At 46.5% G+C, this 17,605-nt stretch overlaps 1 protein-coding gene across 26 annotated transcripts in view; it reads left to right on the forward strand.

Annotated features, from left to right (window-relative positions):
• The window catches only part of PIKFYVE (phosphoinositide kinase, FYVE-type zinc finger containing), a 78,197-nt gene extending 60,980 nt beyond the window's left edge, over window positions 1–17,217 (forward strand). For 20 of the 26 annotated variants that reach the window (XM_074593998.1, XM_074594012.1, XM_074594002.1 and 17 more), the window contains 3 exons: window positions 1,229–1,490; window positions 9,787–9,861; window positions 10,794–14,865. In XM_074593998.1, the coding sequence (XP_074450099.1) occupies window positions 1,229–1,490; window positions 9,787–9,861; window positions 10,794–10,909 (453 nt within the window). In that variant the 3' untranslated portion in view covers window positions 10,910–14,865. Of the gene's footprint in view, window positions 1–1,228; window positions 1,491–9,786; window positions 9,862–9,961; window positions 10,061–10,793; window positions 15,420–17,168 lie in introns of those variants that run through there. The other 6 variants (XR_012588239.1, XR_012588240.1, XR_012588241.1 and 3 more) reach the window with 4 other exon arrangements.
• Window positions 17,218–17,605: the final 388 nt, after the last annotated feature.

Consider the following 17,605-nt stretch of genomic DNA (forward strand, 5'->3'; position numbering starts at 1 on the left):
AGCACTGCTCAAAGATGACAGTTTGTGCGTGTTTCCTTGTTACGTGATCCTTGGTAACTGTATGCCTATGTCGGCTAGTTCAGATAGCTGTAGTGCAGGCTTCAGTTTTTAGAAGTCTTACTTGTCTCTGCACTTCCATGCACTTCTCTGTCTGAGAAAAAGCATTGCCAACCTAATTAGGAAAACATGAAACCTTTTTGCAAAGCTTTCAGAACTACTAACTGGGATTTCAGGCAAATTTGCTTAGAAGGAGAGCCTCACTGACGGAAAGGTGAGCTACTGTGTAGTGGAGGGAAAGCTAATAATGTTTTGAACCTACTGTTCTCTATCTAAATCACGCGTGGGACAAGATTTTGAGTTCAGTCTTGCCCTTAGTAAAGGAAAAGTGACTTTTATGGGGCAGTAGAATGAAGACCTTAAAATGACTGAGGGAAAATTCTCTTCAAATACAGAGTTGATGCTGAAAAGGAAGTTTGAATAAATGCCGCTTCTAAAACTAGACAGGATAAATTCTTTCCTTCTTCTGTCCCAGTGCCTGACCTCAAACGGGATGTTTGTGGGAGGAAGTGAACTGGGGGAATTCTAGATGGATGTAAAGGATGTTGTTGTGGGTTTTCTTTTTGTTTGTTTTTTAAATCATGAGGGTGGTCAGGCACTAAAACAGAGACCCAAAGAGACTGTGAACTCTGTCCCTGAAGTTAGTGAAACATTGACTGGACAAGGCTTGAACAATCTTCTCTGACAGCACCTGCTTCAAGCAGGGCATTGGACTGGACACCTCCAGAGATCCTTTCCAACCTAATGATGATCTGTCTCCTGCCTTGCCGACAGGTGTTAAATGGTGCTTCATGCAAGACCCACCTCCCTCTTCAGTGGCTTTACTTTTGTGAGCATTTGAGTCTGTAGAAGCTGGCTGGAAAACTGAATTTACCCATACAATATAAAAATAGGGGCACTCTTTTTCCTTTAAATTTAGGCTAAATATTAATTAAATAACTTGCCACCTCAATTGACAAATTTTAGGCAGAGCTTTCGTGTAGGCTTCCATGCTACTCTCCACTGAACAAACTTTAAGTTTTTGTAGCATGAAAATGTTAACTGAATTCCTCCTGTGGAGAAGGAAGGAGTTGCCCTGCCTTGCTGCCGTCTTGAACCCTGCAGTTAAGTATGTTGAAGTCTTTAACCTCATAGAACAATGGAACAAAGTAGTGCTGTTCTCCATTTGCAGGTTTTTGACCTGAAGGGCTCCCTCCGGAATAGAAATGTTAAAACAGACACAGGCAAGGAAAGCTGTGATGTAGTCCTTCTGGACGAGAACCTTCTGAAGATGGTCCGGGACAATCCTTTGTATATCCGTTCCCATTGCAAGGCTGTGCTGAGAGCTTCCATACACAGTGATTCCCAGTTCCTCTCCAGCCACCTCATCATCGACTATTCCCTGCTGGTGGGTCGTGATGATACCAACAATGAGCTGGTTGTTGGGATCATTGGTAGGTTGTGTTTTGTATTTTCTTGCTTTCAGATGGTGTGTCCTGGTTCCGGTGGGGATAGGGTTAACTTTTCCTGGTATTCCATGCCATGTGAGCCACGCCCACCCTGAGCTGCCGGGGGAGGGGGCAGGAAGTTGCTGCTTAAAAGCGGGCTGGGGCGTCCCGGGTCCGGCCGGTCGGCGAGCGGCGGGGAGCGGCGGTTCCGTAATCGCGTTTGTATATTCCCCTGTCCGTGTTGTTGTTGTTGTTTGCCTGTTCCCTTTACTGTCCTGTTAAACTGCCTTTGTCCCAACCCAAGAGTCTTGCCTTTTCTTACGATCCTTCCTGTGTTAGGAAGGCGTGAGCGAGCGGCACGTGGTTCTTTGTTGCCATCTGAGGCTAAACCACGACAGTCCTTTTTGGCGCCCAACGTGGGGCTCGAAGGGTTGAGATAACTGGTCATCATGTTGCTTGGTTTGTTCTCATGGCTGTGTTACATAAATTCCTATATGGCTTATGTACTCCCTGCGATGCTGTTTACCATGTCTGGAAGAGGGATGAGGATTATCATTCTGCTGTCCTGTGCGATATCTGTTTATGATATGATAACATCACTGTTCAGAGGGTTATTTTGGGGTGTTTATGTGGTTTTGTTGTCCTGTCCGTACATTGGACACCGTCTCTCAGAATTTGTTAATAGTTTCCCCAGCCCTTTTGCCTCCCTTTTCTCCTTCGGGTCAGGTATGACAGCTTTTGAGAATCTTGAATATCCTTGGGATACTCAAACTAGTGTGTTCCTAGTGCTATGTCTCCTGAATACGTTCCAGGTCTTGTTTAGGGTTAAGCGACTATTTAAGACTACCACCCAGAGATCTCCTCCGAGGCTGGATAGTCAGGGGTGGCATGGCATGTGGGAGAGCATGGGCAGGTACCTAGAGAACTACTCGCCTCCAATGGTCTGGGACTTCACCCCTGAACAATTACAGGACCCTGATAAAGTGGTAGAATATTTGAAGGGAAAATGTTGTGGCTATTCTAGAGAGGCACAACTCACCGCGCTGTGCTGGGCCCTGGCCAGTATCTACCAGGCACTGCTCAGAATTATGCAGCACCCTCAAGGGGAAGAGATGGAAACCAGACCGGCGGCCCCTGCGGCTGCTGCAGCCCCTGCGGCGGCCCCTGCGGCTGCTGCAGCCCCTGCGGCGGCCCCTGCGGCTGCTGCAGCCCCTGCGGCGGCCCCTGCGGCTGCTGCAGCCCCTGCGGCGGCCCCTGCGGCTGCTGCAGCCCCTGCGGCGGCCCCTGCGGCTGCTGCAGCCCCTGCGGCGGCCCCTGCGGCTGCTGCAGCCCCTGCGGCAGACACTACCACTGAACCAGAGAACCAACCCGTGCCGGTATCAGTTGCCCCCATACAGAAGAAGAAGTACACAAAGAAATCAGTTCGCTTAGTAAGAGATGATGATGAACCAGGGCCATCACGAGAGCAGGAGGAAGAGGCAGAACCAGAGATAATTACTCGATCCCTATCCTTGAGTGAGCTGCGGGATATGCGAAAAGATTTCAGCCGACTTTCAGGCGAGCACATTGTCACCTGGCTGCTCCGGTGCTGGGATAATGGGGCCAGTAGCCTGGAATTAGAGGGTAGGGAGGCCAGGCAGCTGGGATCCCTGTCTAGGGAAGGCGGCATTGACAAGGCAATTGGGAAAAAGACCCAAGCCCTCAGCCTCTGGAAACGACTCCTGTTAGGCGTGAGGGAGAGGTACCCCTTCAGTGAGGATGTTGTATGTCAGCCAAGCAAGTGGACTACCATGGAAAGAGGTATCCAGTACCTGAGAGAATTAGCCGTGCGGGAGATGATTTATTATGACTTGGACAATGCCGACTTACCCACAGACCCTGATGAGGTGCGATGCACAAGGCCCATGTGGCGGAAGTTTGTACGGAGCGCACCATCGTCATATGCCAACTCCCTGGCAGTAATGGAATGGAAAGGTGAAGAGGGACCAACGGTGGATGAGGTAGCTGGCCGGCTCCGGCGATATGAAGAAAGTCTCTCTTCCCCCCTTGTCTCAGCTGTGGAGAAACTGTCGCGGAAGGTCCAGCAACTTGAAGAGAATATGTTCTACTCCCCACCTGCACGGGCCAGCATCTCAGCTATTAGAAGCAGGCATTTCCCCACTCAAGAGAGAGAGTACAGAGGGTACACACCACGAGGCACCCTGTGGTTCTACTTGCGGGACCACGGAGAGGACATGAGGAAGTGGGATGGACGACCTACTTCGATCCTGCGGACACGGGTACAGGAGTTGCAAGGAAGGACAACCACAAAAGGGGATCCCTCCAGGAAAAGTGCCGCCCCAGTTTCCAGTGGGCCGTTCCCCAGACAAAGCAGAAGGCCTGATCTTGCTTCTGATCCTCTTGAAGGAACTTCCAAGTCATTTATGCAAGAAGTGAGTAATGGATACTATGACGAGTATTAGGGGGGCCCTGCCTCCGGCCAGGTGGAGGAAAGGGACAACCGGGTTTATTGGACGGTGTGGATTCGATGGCCTGGCACATCAGACCCACAGGAGTATAAGGCTCTAGTGGACACGGGTGCGCAGTGTACTTTAATACCATCAAGCTATAGAGGGGCAGAACCCATTTGTATTTCTGGGGTGACAGGGGGATCCCAAGAGTTGACTGTACTGGAGGCAGAAGTGAGCCTAACTGGGAATGAGTGGCAAAAGCATCCCATTGTGACTGGCCCAGAGGCTCCATGCATCCTTGGTATAGATTACCTCAGGAGAGGGTATTTTAAGGACCCAAAAGGGTACCGCTGGGCCTTTGGCATAGCTGCTTTGGAGACAGAGGAAGTTAAACAGTTGTCTGCCTTGCCTGGTCTCTCGGAGGATTCTTCTGTTGTGGGGTTGTTGAGGGTCAAAGAACAACAGGTGCCGATTGCTACCACAACGGTGCATCGGCGGCAGTATCGCACTAACCGAGACTCTCTGATTCCCATCCATGAGCTGATTCGTCAACTAGAGGTTCAAGGAGTGATCAGCAAGACTCGCTCACCCTTTAACAGTCCCATATGGCCGGTGCGAAAATCTAATGGAGAGTGGAGGCTAACTGTAGACTATCGTGGTCTGAATGAAGTCACGCCACCGCTGAGTGCTGCCGTGCCGGACATGCTAGAACTCCAGTACGAACTGGAGTCCAAGGCAGCCAAGTGGTATGCCACGATTGATATAGCGAATGCATTCTTCTCAATCCCTTTGGCAGCAGAGTGCAGGCCACAGTTTGCTTTCACTTGGAGGGGCGTCCAATACACCTGGAATCGACTGCCCCAGGGGTGGAAACACAGCCCCACCATTTGCCATGGACTGATCCAGACTGCACTGGAACAGGGTGAAGCTCCAGAACATCTGCAGTACATTGATGACATCATTGTATGGGGAAACACAGCAGAAGAAGTTTTTGAGAAAGGGAGTAAAATAGTCCAAATCCTTCTGAACGCTGGTTTTGCTATAAAGCGAAGTAAGGTCAAGGGACCTGCGCAGGAGATCCAGTTTTTAGGAATAAAATGGCAAGATGGACGCCGTCAGATTCCAATGGATGTGATCAACAAAATAGCAGCTATGTCTCCACCAACTAGTAAAAAGGAAACACAGGCTTTCTTAGGTATTGTGGGTTTCTGGAGAATGCATATCCCAGATTACAGTCAAATTGTAAGCCCTCTGTATCAAGTAACCCGGAAGAAGAATGACTTTAAATGGGGTCCTGAGCAACGACAAGCTTTTGAACAAATCAAACAGGAAATAGTCCATGCAGTGGCCTTGGGGCCAGTCCGGGCAGGACAAGATGTTAAAAATGTGCTCTATACCGCAGCCGGGGAGAACGGCCCTACCTGGAGCCTCTGGCAGAAAGCACCAGGGGAGACTCGAGGTCGACCCCTAGGGTTTTGGAGTCGGGGATACAGAGGATCCGAAGCCCGCTACACTCCAACAGAAAAAGAGATATTGGCAGCATATGAAGGGGTTCGAGCTGCTTCGGAAGTAGTTGGTACAGAAGCACAGCTCCTCTTAGCACCTCGACTGCCGGTGCTGGGTTGGATGTTCAAAGAAAGGGTCCCCACCACACATCATGCAACCGATGCTACATGGAGTAAGTGGATTGCACTGATCACGCAGCGAACTCGAATGGGAAACCCCAGTCGCCCAGGAATTCTGGAAGTGATCACGGACTGGCCAGAAGGCAAGGATTTCGGAATGTCACCAGAGGAGGAGGTGACGCGTGCAGAAGAGGCCCCACCATATAATAAACTGCCAGAAAATGAGAAGAAATATGCCCTGTTCACTGATGGGTCCTGCCGTATTGTGGGAAAGCATCGAAAGTGGAAGGCTGCTGTGTGGAGTCCTACACGACGGGTTGCAGAAGCCAGTGAGGGACAGGGTGAATCGAGCCAGTTTGCAGAGGTGAAGGCTATTCAGCTGGCTTTGGACATTGCTGAGCGAGAAAAATGGCCAGTACTTTATCTCTACACTGACTCATGGATGGTGGCAAATGCTCTGTGGGGGTGGTTACAGCAGTGGAAGCAGGGCAACTGGCAGCGCAGAGGCAAACCCATCTGGGCTGCTGAACTGTGGAAAGATATTGCTGCCCGGATAGAGAATCTGGTTGTGAAAGTACGCCATGTAGATGCCCATGTACCGAAGAATCGGGCCACGGAGGAACATCAGAACAACCAGCAGGTGGATCGGGCCGCTAGGATTGAAGTGGCTCAGGTGGATCTGGACTGGCAACGTAAGGGTGAACTATTCATAGCTCGGTGGGCCCATGACTCCTCAGGCCATCAAGGGAGAGATGCGACATATAGATGGGCTCGTGACCGAGGGGTGGACTTGACCATGGACACTATTGCACAGGTCATCCATGAATGTGAGACATGCGCTGCGATCAAGCAAGCCAAGCGTTTGAAGCCTCTTTGGTATGGAGGGCGATGGCTGAAATACAAATATGGGGAGGCCTGGCAGATTGATTATATCACACTGCCACAAACCCGTCAAGGCAAGCGCTATGTGCTCACAATGGTGGAAGCAACCACTGGATGGCTGGAAACATACCCTGTGCCCCATGCCACTGCCCGGAACACTATCCTGGGCCTTGAAAAGCAAGTCCTGTGGCGACATGGTACCCCAGAGAGAATTGAGTCGGACAACGGGACTCATTTCCGAAACAGCCTCATAGACACCTGGGCCAAAGAGCATGGTATCGAGTGGGTGTATCACATCCCCTATCACGCACCAGCCTCTGGGAAGATAGAACGATACAATGGACTGTTAAAAACTACACTTAGAGCAATGGGTGGTGGGACTTTCAAACACTGGGATACACATTTAGCAAAAGCTACCTGGCTAGTTAACACCAGGGGATCTAACAATCGGGCTGGCCCTGCCCAATCAAAACTTCCATGTACTGTAGAAGGGGATAAAGTCCCCGTAGTGCATATGAAGAATATGCTAGGGAAGACAGTCTGGGTTAGTCCTGCCTCAGGCAAAGGCAAACCCATCCGTGGGATTGCTTTTGCCCAAGGACCTGGGTGCACTTGGTGGGTGATGCGGCAGGATGGGGAAGTCCGATGTGTACCTCATGGGGATCTGATTTTGGGCGAGAATAGCCAATGAATCAGATTGTGTGCTGTTAATTGATACCAGTTGTACTACAAGTAAGGCACAGGGATGATGGGATAAGAACTGATCTCAGCAGCTGGCGCCCAGCAGTTTCCTCAAGATCTACATCTTCAGCCCACGGACTGCGTGCATGAGCCACACCAGGTGCACCAGTCACAAGCTCCGAAAAATACAGCATGCAACAGACCAGCACCACCCAGCATCTCACCTGCCCTGAGAGACCATTCTAACAAATGGAGCCCAAAGCCGAGGATTAAAAGAACTCAACGGACACCTTGGAGGGATGACCCATAAACTAAGGGCATTATATGTGTGTATATATATATATATATATAACAGGGGAAAGTGGTGGCAATTCATTGGAACCTGCTGGGCATGGCATAGATGGTATGGAATAAGGGGTGGATAATGTCCTGGTTCCGGTGGGGATAGGGTTAACTTTTCCTGGTATTCCATGCCATGTGAGCCACGCCCACCCTGAGCTGCCGGGGGAGGGGGCAGGAAGTTGCTGCTTAAAAGCGGGCTGGGGCGTCCCGGGTCCGGCCGGTCGGCGAGCGGCGGGGAGCGGCGGTTCCGTAATCGCGTTTGTATATTCCCCTGTCCGTGTTGTTGTTGTTGTTTGCCTGTTCCCTTTGCTGTCCTGTTAAACTGCCTTTGTCCCAACCCAAGGGTCTTGCCTTTTCTTACGATCCTTCCTGTGTTAGGAAGGCACGTGCGAGCGGCACGTGGTTCTTTGTTGCCGTCTGAGGCTAAACCACGACATGGTGAAACTGCTTTCTTCTGATTTAGGTGTTTATAGTACTCTTAGAACTGTACCACCACCACAAAGATGTGTGTCAGGAGAACTTTCTTTTCCCTGATGAATACCCATGAGAGGTTAGGGTGGAGGAAGTCTCCCCGGCTCTTGTTAGGGCTTGCGTTAGCTATTTGTGTTCCTAAGAATATATGCAGGAGGCCTCACAGGTAGTGAAAAAGTGGTAAAGTTGGTGTTTAACCTACACTTTGACTTCAGTTGAAGTAGGAAAGGTTATTTGTATGCTTTAATGTGTTTAATTTTTAAAGTTAAATTCAGTAATGTTTATATAGGCATTTAAATTTTAACTTGTGTGGAGGACAAGAAGTGTAACGGGCACAAACTTGAATATAGGAAGTTCCATCTAAACATGAGGAGGAACTTCTTTACTTTGAGGGTGACAGAGCACTGGAACAGGCTGCCCAGAGGGGTGGTGGAGTCTCTATCTCTGGAGACGTTCCAGACCCACCAGGACGCATTCTTGTGCAGCCTGCTCTAAGTGAATCTGCTTTGGCAGGGGGGTTGGACTAGATGATCTCCAGAGGTCCTTTCCAATGCCTATTATTCTGTGATTCTGTGAGGGGATCTAAGGAGAAATAATATTGATAGGGATGGAAGAGCAAAGTTAAATATCACAGGATCACTTGTGATGGTGTAGTCTGACCTGGATGGTATGAGTGACAACACAGTAATTACCTTGCCACATCCTCTGACTTGGGACTGGAAAGGAGACCCTTCATCTTCAGACAGGGAAACTTGTATTGTGCAAAAGACTTGGAGATGAAGCTGTTTTGCAGGATGTGGAAGTGACTCTTGGAAACAAGATGCTCTTGAAACCTAGCTCAGAAATGCTTACAGATGAGATCTCAAGCCAGGAGGTCTGGATTACTCTTTTTCTGATAAAGCTTGAAAGCCATTCCAGTAACACTTCTAATTGAGAATTGAAGTCCCAGCTACAAAGGACTGCAAGTTGTTATTACTTTCTAGTTTTGTAGACTCTTGAATATTTGGGTAAATGAGACTCTGCTCCTTCTGTACATGTGGCTCTTTGCTGTCCTATGGAAAGTCTTACCTGATCAAAGAGTATATTTTCTATGATGTTTAAAGCTCATAGTTCATTGACTATGGTGAGAACAGCTGTTTGTGATCTGAAGGAGCTTGTTTAACACAAATAACTTCAAGAAGAAAGAACATGTCTGCTGTGTCAGCCTATCAAAATGTTCTCTAAGTGATACCCCGAGAACTTAAAGTACTGAAGCTAAATTTACGGTGGAGTCGGAACTAAAAACCATTAGCTTGGGCTAGTTTGAACCTGAGGTCTGAATCTCTACCTATTTTAGATCTTAATGTGATACAGGAAACAGGTGAGTTAGGTCTGTGAGGAGCTGTGACGACTTTATTTTATTTGTAGGCCCTGTTGTGTGGGCTGCAATGATGAGGAATGCTACTGGCTTAAATGGGTGGGTGTCCAAGGCTTGATGCTTAGCTGTTGCACTAAAGTAGTGGGAGCTGTTATGGTGAAGTGGGGCTTCTTGATACGTTTCTGGGATGAGGATCAGTTAAGTGACTCTTGTGAATGAGCCCTTGAAACTTTAATGTGGGTAAAGACAGGCATGCCTGGGCAGTCTGCTCTTCTAGAGGCAGGAAGGCTTGATATTGGTATTCAACCTACCTAAATATAATCAATACTCTGGAAAGTAAGGCAACTGCTAGGGAGAACACTGAAGTTCTGGCTATGGAAGCCTACTGCTTTCTTGTTCGTTTTGAGGGGAAATAGATACGTTTTAGAACAGCATTGCTTGGGTTGCAGCAAATATGACGTGTTTGCATGTGTATTTTCTTTTTATTGCAACAGACTACATTCGCACTTTTACCTGGGACAAAAAACTTGAAATGGTAGTGAAGTCAACTGGCATCTTGGGAGGACAAGGTGAGTCCAGAATGAAAGCAAAACTTTTGATCTAGTTTACTTGCTACTTGGAAGCTTCCAATAACTGTGCTAATAAAGCCACAACTTCCCCACTGTGCAGATTTGCAACACTAGATTAAGTTGTCCAGAACAGGGGAAGGAATAACAAGTTTCAGAAAAACTAATACATCGATCTGCCTCCATGAGTGACCCTTTAAGTACTATAACTCCTGGTGATGAGGTAAAGATACTTCTCAGATCGTTATTTTCTGTTTCTTAATTACCAACTACTCACATACAAACTTAGTCATCCATACAGAGATACTAGCAAAAAACTTTGCTCCCTGGTTTCAGAAGTTGTTTTCTGAGCCCAGAAAAATCAGATGCACTCTGTGGAGGAATCCTTATCCAATGATTGACTACTGCCTGTATTTTGAGGAACTGAGGAGTTCCCTTTGTGGAAGGGAGTAGAGTACCTTTTGTGCAGCGTTGCCTAGCGTTGCCACATGTTAGTAGGAGGGCTGGAAAGAGAAGGAGAACAATTGATGTACCACTGCTCAGGTTTCTGGAAAAGATAAGAGCATGTCTGTGAACTTAAATTCTTCATGGGAGAAATTTGCATCCCTGCTAGAGAACCTCAAAGACCTGTAAACAGGAGACGAGAAAAAGAAACAAACTGATCAGGGCTGATGTAAAAAGCGTAGATGGTTCCTACAGCTTCAGGTATCTCAATTCAGTGTTAGGGGTCCAGAACCTGATCTGTCTTCTGAATGTTTAAAATAAAAATAAAAAAAAAAAAGGCAACTGACACTGCTTTTTGGTTCCAAGGCCCTTCCATGCACAGTATGCCTTCATGATTATGCGGTCTGGTGTTGTAATCTCATGTCATATCTGTCTTTGCTGCAGTATACCCTTTAGCCCATTTGTAGCTGCTTTTGTCTCTTTCCCATTAGGTAAGATGCCAACTGTGGTCTCTCCAGAACTGTACCGGACCAGGTTTTGTGAAGCTATGGACAAATATTTCCTCATGGTGCCAGACCATTGGACGGGACTGGGCCTGAATTGCTAAGCTAAAACCCATATTGGGAAAGCACAAGAGGACAACTATAGGCCACTCTCTTCCTGTGGTCTGTCCATCAGTAAGCAAGAAGATTGCAATCCCACATCTACACTGACCATGTGTGTCATCTCATGAAGTGTGAAATCTGCTTGTTGCACTTTAATCCGCTCTTGGAGGCTGATAAGCGAACCAGCCTCACTAAGGATCTAAGCTGTAAGGTACCACTGAACAGCATTGATAAGAGGCATTCCCTCTGTCTTTCGGGAAGATGATGCTATCTCTGTGTAAGAGCACTGAAACGGATACTATCCAGTTCTTGATGATGTGGAAGTACCTGAACTCCAAGTCTTGCACTGCCTAAGTGATGTTGAATATGAGCAGCTTGTGTTTCTGTAGTGGATGTGTGGTACTGCAAATGTGAAATAAACCCCCCTCTGTGTGGGTGGGTGGGTGAGAGAAGAATGAAATTAATGCCCGAGTTCTGCTGTTGTTGCAGTGATCTGTAGTTGATCTGTTTAGGATCCATGAATAACTTCTCTTGCTCATGCTCTGCACCTTCCATTTTTTCCTGGATTCCGTAAACAGTATTTTTTTTTTAAGGCAGCTCCACAGCTATAATGCCATATCACTACATCTTTTAAGTTACATTACTGGAGTACAACTCTGTCTTTATCTGTCATAAATTCATTTTAGCTGAATCCCATAAAATTGGGTTGTCAGTCATCAGCATACTGCGAAACCCCAAACATATCCCTTCATAAACAGTGCTTTGATCTGAATGTTGCCCAAGTACCTGGGAACATGTAACTAAAAAAAAAATACCCTTTAATTTAACAAGATTTGATTAATTATAGTTATGAAGCTGATTAACCCTTTCCTTAGCAGAAGGCTCTAAGTTACTAGTCAAAATGAAGCAAACTGCCTTAGAGTGACAGCTTTCTCCTTAATGAAACTATCATTCCTGGCAGATCACTTCAAATCCATTTCAGTTCCCCAGGACTTTCAAACAATGTATTTACCTCATGGTGAAACTTTGCCAGGAGAATGTTTTTCTTGCATCCATGACATGCTGATGAGAATGAGCATCCAGATCTCATCACACTGTGTAGTCCCAATGGAAAAACTATCTCTTCAGCAGTATTAATTTTTTTTTCTTTGCACCACTGAGATGAATGTAGTCATCTTTTTCTGTAAAAAGAAAAACCTGAACTCACAGGTATCTGGTATGATAGATAAGATGTGCAGAGGTCTGTGAATCTCCGTTATGACAATAAGCACTTCTTTCCATTTTTATTAATTTTACCTGTTTTTGTAGATGATGAGTTTACTTTTTAGCATCATTATAATATAGGCCAGTAAATAAAAGGGTTTCTCTTTTTTATGAGTTTGAGAGGCAAGAATACTGTCCTTTGACTTCCAGTCTCTGATAGAGGGACTTGAAACAGACATGGAGTCTGGGACAGTATAGTTCTTTGACCACTTGCTTGTTCTGACCAGTTGCCTGGTAATGCCATCTTCACTGTAACTATGGATTGAAATGTGTATTTTGTTCACTCCTCCTGTGTTCAGTATCTTCTTCTGCAGCAGATGGTGGTGGCTCTGTTCCGGAGTGACAGCTGGGTAGCACTGCAGAAGGAAAATGCCAGCAGTGAGAACTGAACTGTTGGCCCCCAAAAACAAGCAGTGCAGCTCAAGTCTGAGCTGCCAGGTGTCAACAGTCATTTCTGTTGGAAGAAGTTTTCCCCACCCCGTTGCAAAGCTCTGAAGGATGAGCAAAGATGCTGACCTTGAAGCAGCAGAAATAGAAGTATTCTCACTTCCTTTGTACAATGTAATCATTGTTTCTGGAGGTGCAGAGTTGAAGGCTGCAGTAACGTGTGCTGTGGAAAGATGACACAGTACTTCTTGCTTCCTCTGGCCCAGAATCCCTTCGGTCCAACACAGTACATCAGGTACAGCTGACCACCTCTGGGACACATCAGGCCTCCTGTGTTGAAATGTACTCCCAGGATGGCTGGCTCTGTGGGGGGGGCCTTGTGTAATGAGGAACCAACGAGTCCATCAGCTCAGTGCTGCTCTCAGTTCTGTGACTTCTGCCTTCTTTCTTGCTCCACTGATGTGATGCCATGCAGCCTGAGTCTGTTCCAGTCTCAGTTAAAGTTTACATGTGTTCTTCCTCCTTCCCCTCCTAAAGTTTACAGGGCAAAAACTTGACTTGCCTAAGCACCTAAGGTGACCCAACAGCAGCTGGTTATGTTATCGTCCGCCTTTGTCAGTATGTGTATTGGTTGATGGAGCATGAAAATGGGCAGTGTCATGGCATCTGCACTAGACTAATGCAGAGCTGTGATGTACCAGCCCTGTCCTGTCACCAGGACACCAGTGATGTACTGCTTGTCTTCCAGAGTCCCAAGCAGCTGGCTCTAAAGCATCATGATCATCTGACTGTAGCTGATGTTCCCCTGTACGTGACAGCATGAGGCCATCAGCACTGTAAAAATGAGAGAACTTTCCTTTGGCTCGCTGTTTTGCAGCCTGTGAACACAGAGCCCAAGCGTGTGAACTGTGACCTTCTTGGACTGAAGTTACAGCAGTTGGAGCTTTGCAGGAGTGATCTTGAGCCGGCATCAACAGATAACTTTGGCTCAGGATGTGGCTGATAGACTAGTCCTGACCAGCCTGGAGTAAATAGCAAACTACTAGTCATGGGTAACACAGTCGCTGCTGTATCAACTGGAATTGGGACATTTTTGGGTGCTTTGTAACATAAAGCTGTAAGCATTTCTAGTTCAAATCCCAGCAGCTGAGCAGATCTCCTCAAACGTTCCCTTTTCAGAATAAGAATTGTCCTGGCATTTCACTTTCTACAGAGATGCGTTTCTCAAAAGAAGAGTAATACTTCGTGCAGAAGAGATCTTTGAGAGAGCTCCTTGTGGGGCTGTGTTAGGTCTGTGTCCCTGCAGCATGCCCAAGGATGTCCTGGGGGAGCAGCCTAGGTATTACATCAGCCCTTAGATTAGAGTTTTTTATTTCTTTATAACACAGGTTTAACATATATGTGTGTAAGCAAATCCCAGTTGCAACATGAAGAACTGCATTTCTTCAGAGCTATGCTGGCTCTTTTTCTTCTGTTTTGATCTGAGGCCTTTTGACAAATGCCTAAATCTTGTCCCAGTCAGAAGCTATGACTTGCTTTGAGTCATCCTGTAGACAGCAGAATGCCTTGTAGTGGCCCGGTGGTGCATTCTGTCCCCCAAAAGCACATGAAGGACTCTTGCTGGTTAAGTAGCTCTGCTGGGTTCAGGGGAGTTACCTGTGGAGTGGACTCTCCTCTGAGAATGACCAAAACTAAATGAATCGCTCACTAGCAGGTGGCCAGACTGATCATTATTCAAAGCACTTGATGTACCATAATGTATGTATTTCTAATCTACCTTGGTTCAGCTGTATTTTATAAAATTGATGTACTAAACTATTTGAGAATAATTGCCTTGATTACTTGGAGAATCAAAATGTAATGTATATAGATACAAATAAAATGACTAAAATATACTAGAGTCTGTTCTATGTGGTGGAGCAGATAGGCCTCATAGCATCCCATTTTCCTGATCAGAGACCGAGCCCTCTGCTTGCTCTGCAGCAATTGCTGTGTCGGAGGTTGCCAGCTTTGTGTGCAGTCTAACCGTGCCTGTCATTTCTCTATACCTTGCAGTTCGTCTCTTCTAATGGAGTAGGACATCTGGGCAGCTCTCCAGGTCAGTGGCAGTAGAGTGTGCAAATAACCTTGCGCTTCTCCCACCTTCTCCCCACCTGCTTTTCAACATACAGTGCTGTGTGAGACAGGGAGTCAATTTTGTCCAGCAGATGGTGGTGTTGCCGTGGCTCAATTCTTCCAAAGAGGTAGAGCACATTCCTCAGGAAAAATCTCCAGGTATTTCCATAGTCTTCTCTTAAGTTGACTATATAAAGAAAAAAATCCAAAGAGGTCTGAAAATTAATGGTGTGTCTTGATTGCTTCATATTAACCTGGTATATAGTAACTTCTCTTAAAGCTAAAAATGATGTGTGATTAATTCCGGGAAGGGGGACTTGGTTCCTAGAATATAAAGCTCAAAATCTAAAACCGAAGGATTTTACCTGCGTTATGTACCATCACCACCTTTTGCCAGGTGAGAATGAGTTCTTTTAGGGCAAAAGGTGGGATACTCAGTTCAGGGGCAGTGCTGCCTTCTGCTGGTGCAAGGCTGAGTGGTGGGACTTGAGGGGCTTCTGGCATGAAGTTGAAAAGCACAAATGCAGGGCTGTCAGAACAGCATTCCTCTAATACTTGCAAGTGGGGCTGCCAACACCTAGTAAAGGACAAGAGTTGTGCTCCGAGCAAAACTTTTGGTCTGTACAGCAGTCATCAGTGTTAGAGAATGAAATGGTAATTGCATGTGTCTTCCATTGATGCAACTGATGGTATGAGACATTGGTCAACTTCCCCATTACCACCTTGATTTAGACAATACTACTATTTAAAAAAAAAAAAAAAAAAAAGTTGGGATTCACCATCTCCCTCTATGCTGTAATGTCTCAATTTGAGTCCTATGGTGTCTTAATGTGGAGATACACAAGCAACAAGGAATACTTCAGTTCTAGTGTGGAGGTTTTAAGTCACTGCAGATACAGAGTAACCTTGCACGATAATTGGGAAAAGCCAGGCCATCCCTCATTTCTCCCTGTTCTCAGGGGACAGAACTGAAAATCTGGCACACTAGAGATTCAAGATGTAGCAGTGCTAGACGCTGATACTAGCCTAGTATTGCTGCTAAGGTACTAAAGTAATAACAAAACAGGAATCTAGGCTTTCCAAGCTCCTGCTGTGGAGCCTTGGTTTGTTGTCAGATCTCTGTGAGGAAGAAAAAGAACCAAAAAAATAAACCACTTCATTTTTTTGGTGAGAGGAGGTTTGTCTGTATCTTTAAATGTGTGCCTGGAGGCAATGCCTACTTCTGAAAAGATGAAGGATGACAGAAACAGGTAAGAAGAGTGGGGTTGGGGCCTTGTTTGGTAATCCAGCAGAGTCAGAATGCCCCAACGTGTCCAGCCCCTGCTGCCTCTCATGGCATGGAAGCCCTACACCAAGTGATGTGTGTGAGGGCAGAAAGCGATGCTTAGTTTGAATGATGAAAACCCATGCTGAAATATCCCTGGTTATGAATTACTATCATCCTACATACCGAGCGTAAGCTTCGCAGAGCTCCAAGCAAGCAAGGCCTTGGGAGCAGAAATCCAGGTTGATGCGAACACAGAGCCACCGCCTGTGAAGGAGGAGTTGGTACGCAAACTGTTACAGGAGGGTGACCCCATGAAGCTGTGGAATGAATCCTCCTGGGGGCTGTCACGTGTCAAATCATAGAATCATAGAATTGTTGAGGTTGGAAGGGACCTTTAAGATCATCGAGTCCAACCTTTAGCCTACCCTGACAAGAGCCACTTCTAAACCATGTCCCTAAGTGCCCCATCTGCCTTTTTTTTAAACACCTCCAGGGATGGTGAATCCACCACCTCCCTGGGCAGCCTAAATGGAGCATGTGATTGGGAAAAGCCAGCACGGATTCACCAAGGGCAAATTGTGCTTGGCAAAACTGATCGCCTTCTAGGACACGTCGTCCGTGTCATTTGTGGAGCTGCTTTCATCGCACCTCCTCTTCTGTGATCATAGGCAGCTTCTCTGTTGGAGGCCTTGCTTGTAGATCTCTGTAGGTAAACTTGTGTTATCAGAATTAGCTGGCATTAGGTCTCTGGTCCTAACTGAAGAGTTTTTCTAAGCCCAGTCTGAAGGCTACCTGACTAGTCCGTAGTCCTTGCAGCCTTAGCAAACTATCTTCTGACGCTTTCCACTTGCTTACCACTATATTAAGTAAACAAGTTCTGGAAGCAGAAAAAAATGTGCTAGGTATGCAGGAGCCGCGGTATGAGGAGTCCTGAGGAGAAAGAATAAAGCTTTGGTAGTGAAAGGTCCATTGCAGTCAATACTTTTTAGGATGACAGAACTGGCTGTACGGGTAAATATGCAAGATGAGTTGTAAAATCTGATTGCCATTCTGAGGGAGAGATGTCAAGGCTTAGTAATTACAGCCTCACCTTTGAAGCGCTGAAGATGACTTGTGTGGGGAAAATAGCAAGCATGTAAAAAAGCAAGCATGTCAGTAGAAGAAGAATGTGAGAGAAGAGTATAAAAGCTGATTTATGCCAATTATCGTATCGGAAAGTATTCTTACAGAAAGGTGTGTTTTGGCTGCCAGAAACAGAAGAATCCTGCCTTCAGCTCTGAGGATTTTGTGGTGCTTCGTCTGTGGAGCTGACAAAGAGAAGGTGGAAGAAAGAGGCACAGAACAGCACTGCTGAAGTTAAAAATGAGAACCCCCCAAAACAGGTAAGAGTGTGCTCATAGCTGAAGTACTAAATCACTGAGAAATACTCCCTACCATTCCCTAGAATTGTTTAGCCTTTGGTTATCTGCACGTGACCCTGAAACTGCAGTTTTGAGTGAAGTTTCCTGGACTTTGTCTTTGAAACAGAACTTCATGCGTTACAAGGTCCCGTATGTTGTTATCTGTGTTTGGCACAGGCACAAAATAATTTAAAAGTTTACTGCAGTTAGGAAGCTCTTTTTGCTGAAAAGGTAGATGTGAGGAAAAAACCTGCTGATTACTGTAT

The sequence above is a fragment of the Larus michahellis genome, chromosome 7 (assembly GCF_964199755.1).
Source record: "Larus michahellis chromosome 7, bLarMic1.1, whole genome shotgun sequence".
NCBI classification, from domain to species: domain Eukaryota; kingdom Metazoa; phylum Chordata; class Aves; order Charadriiformes; family Laridae; genus Larus; species Larus michahellis.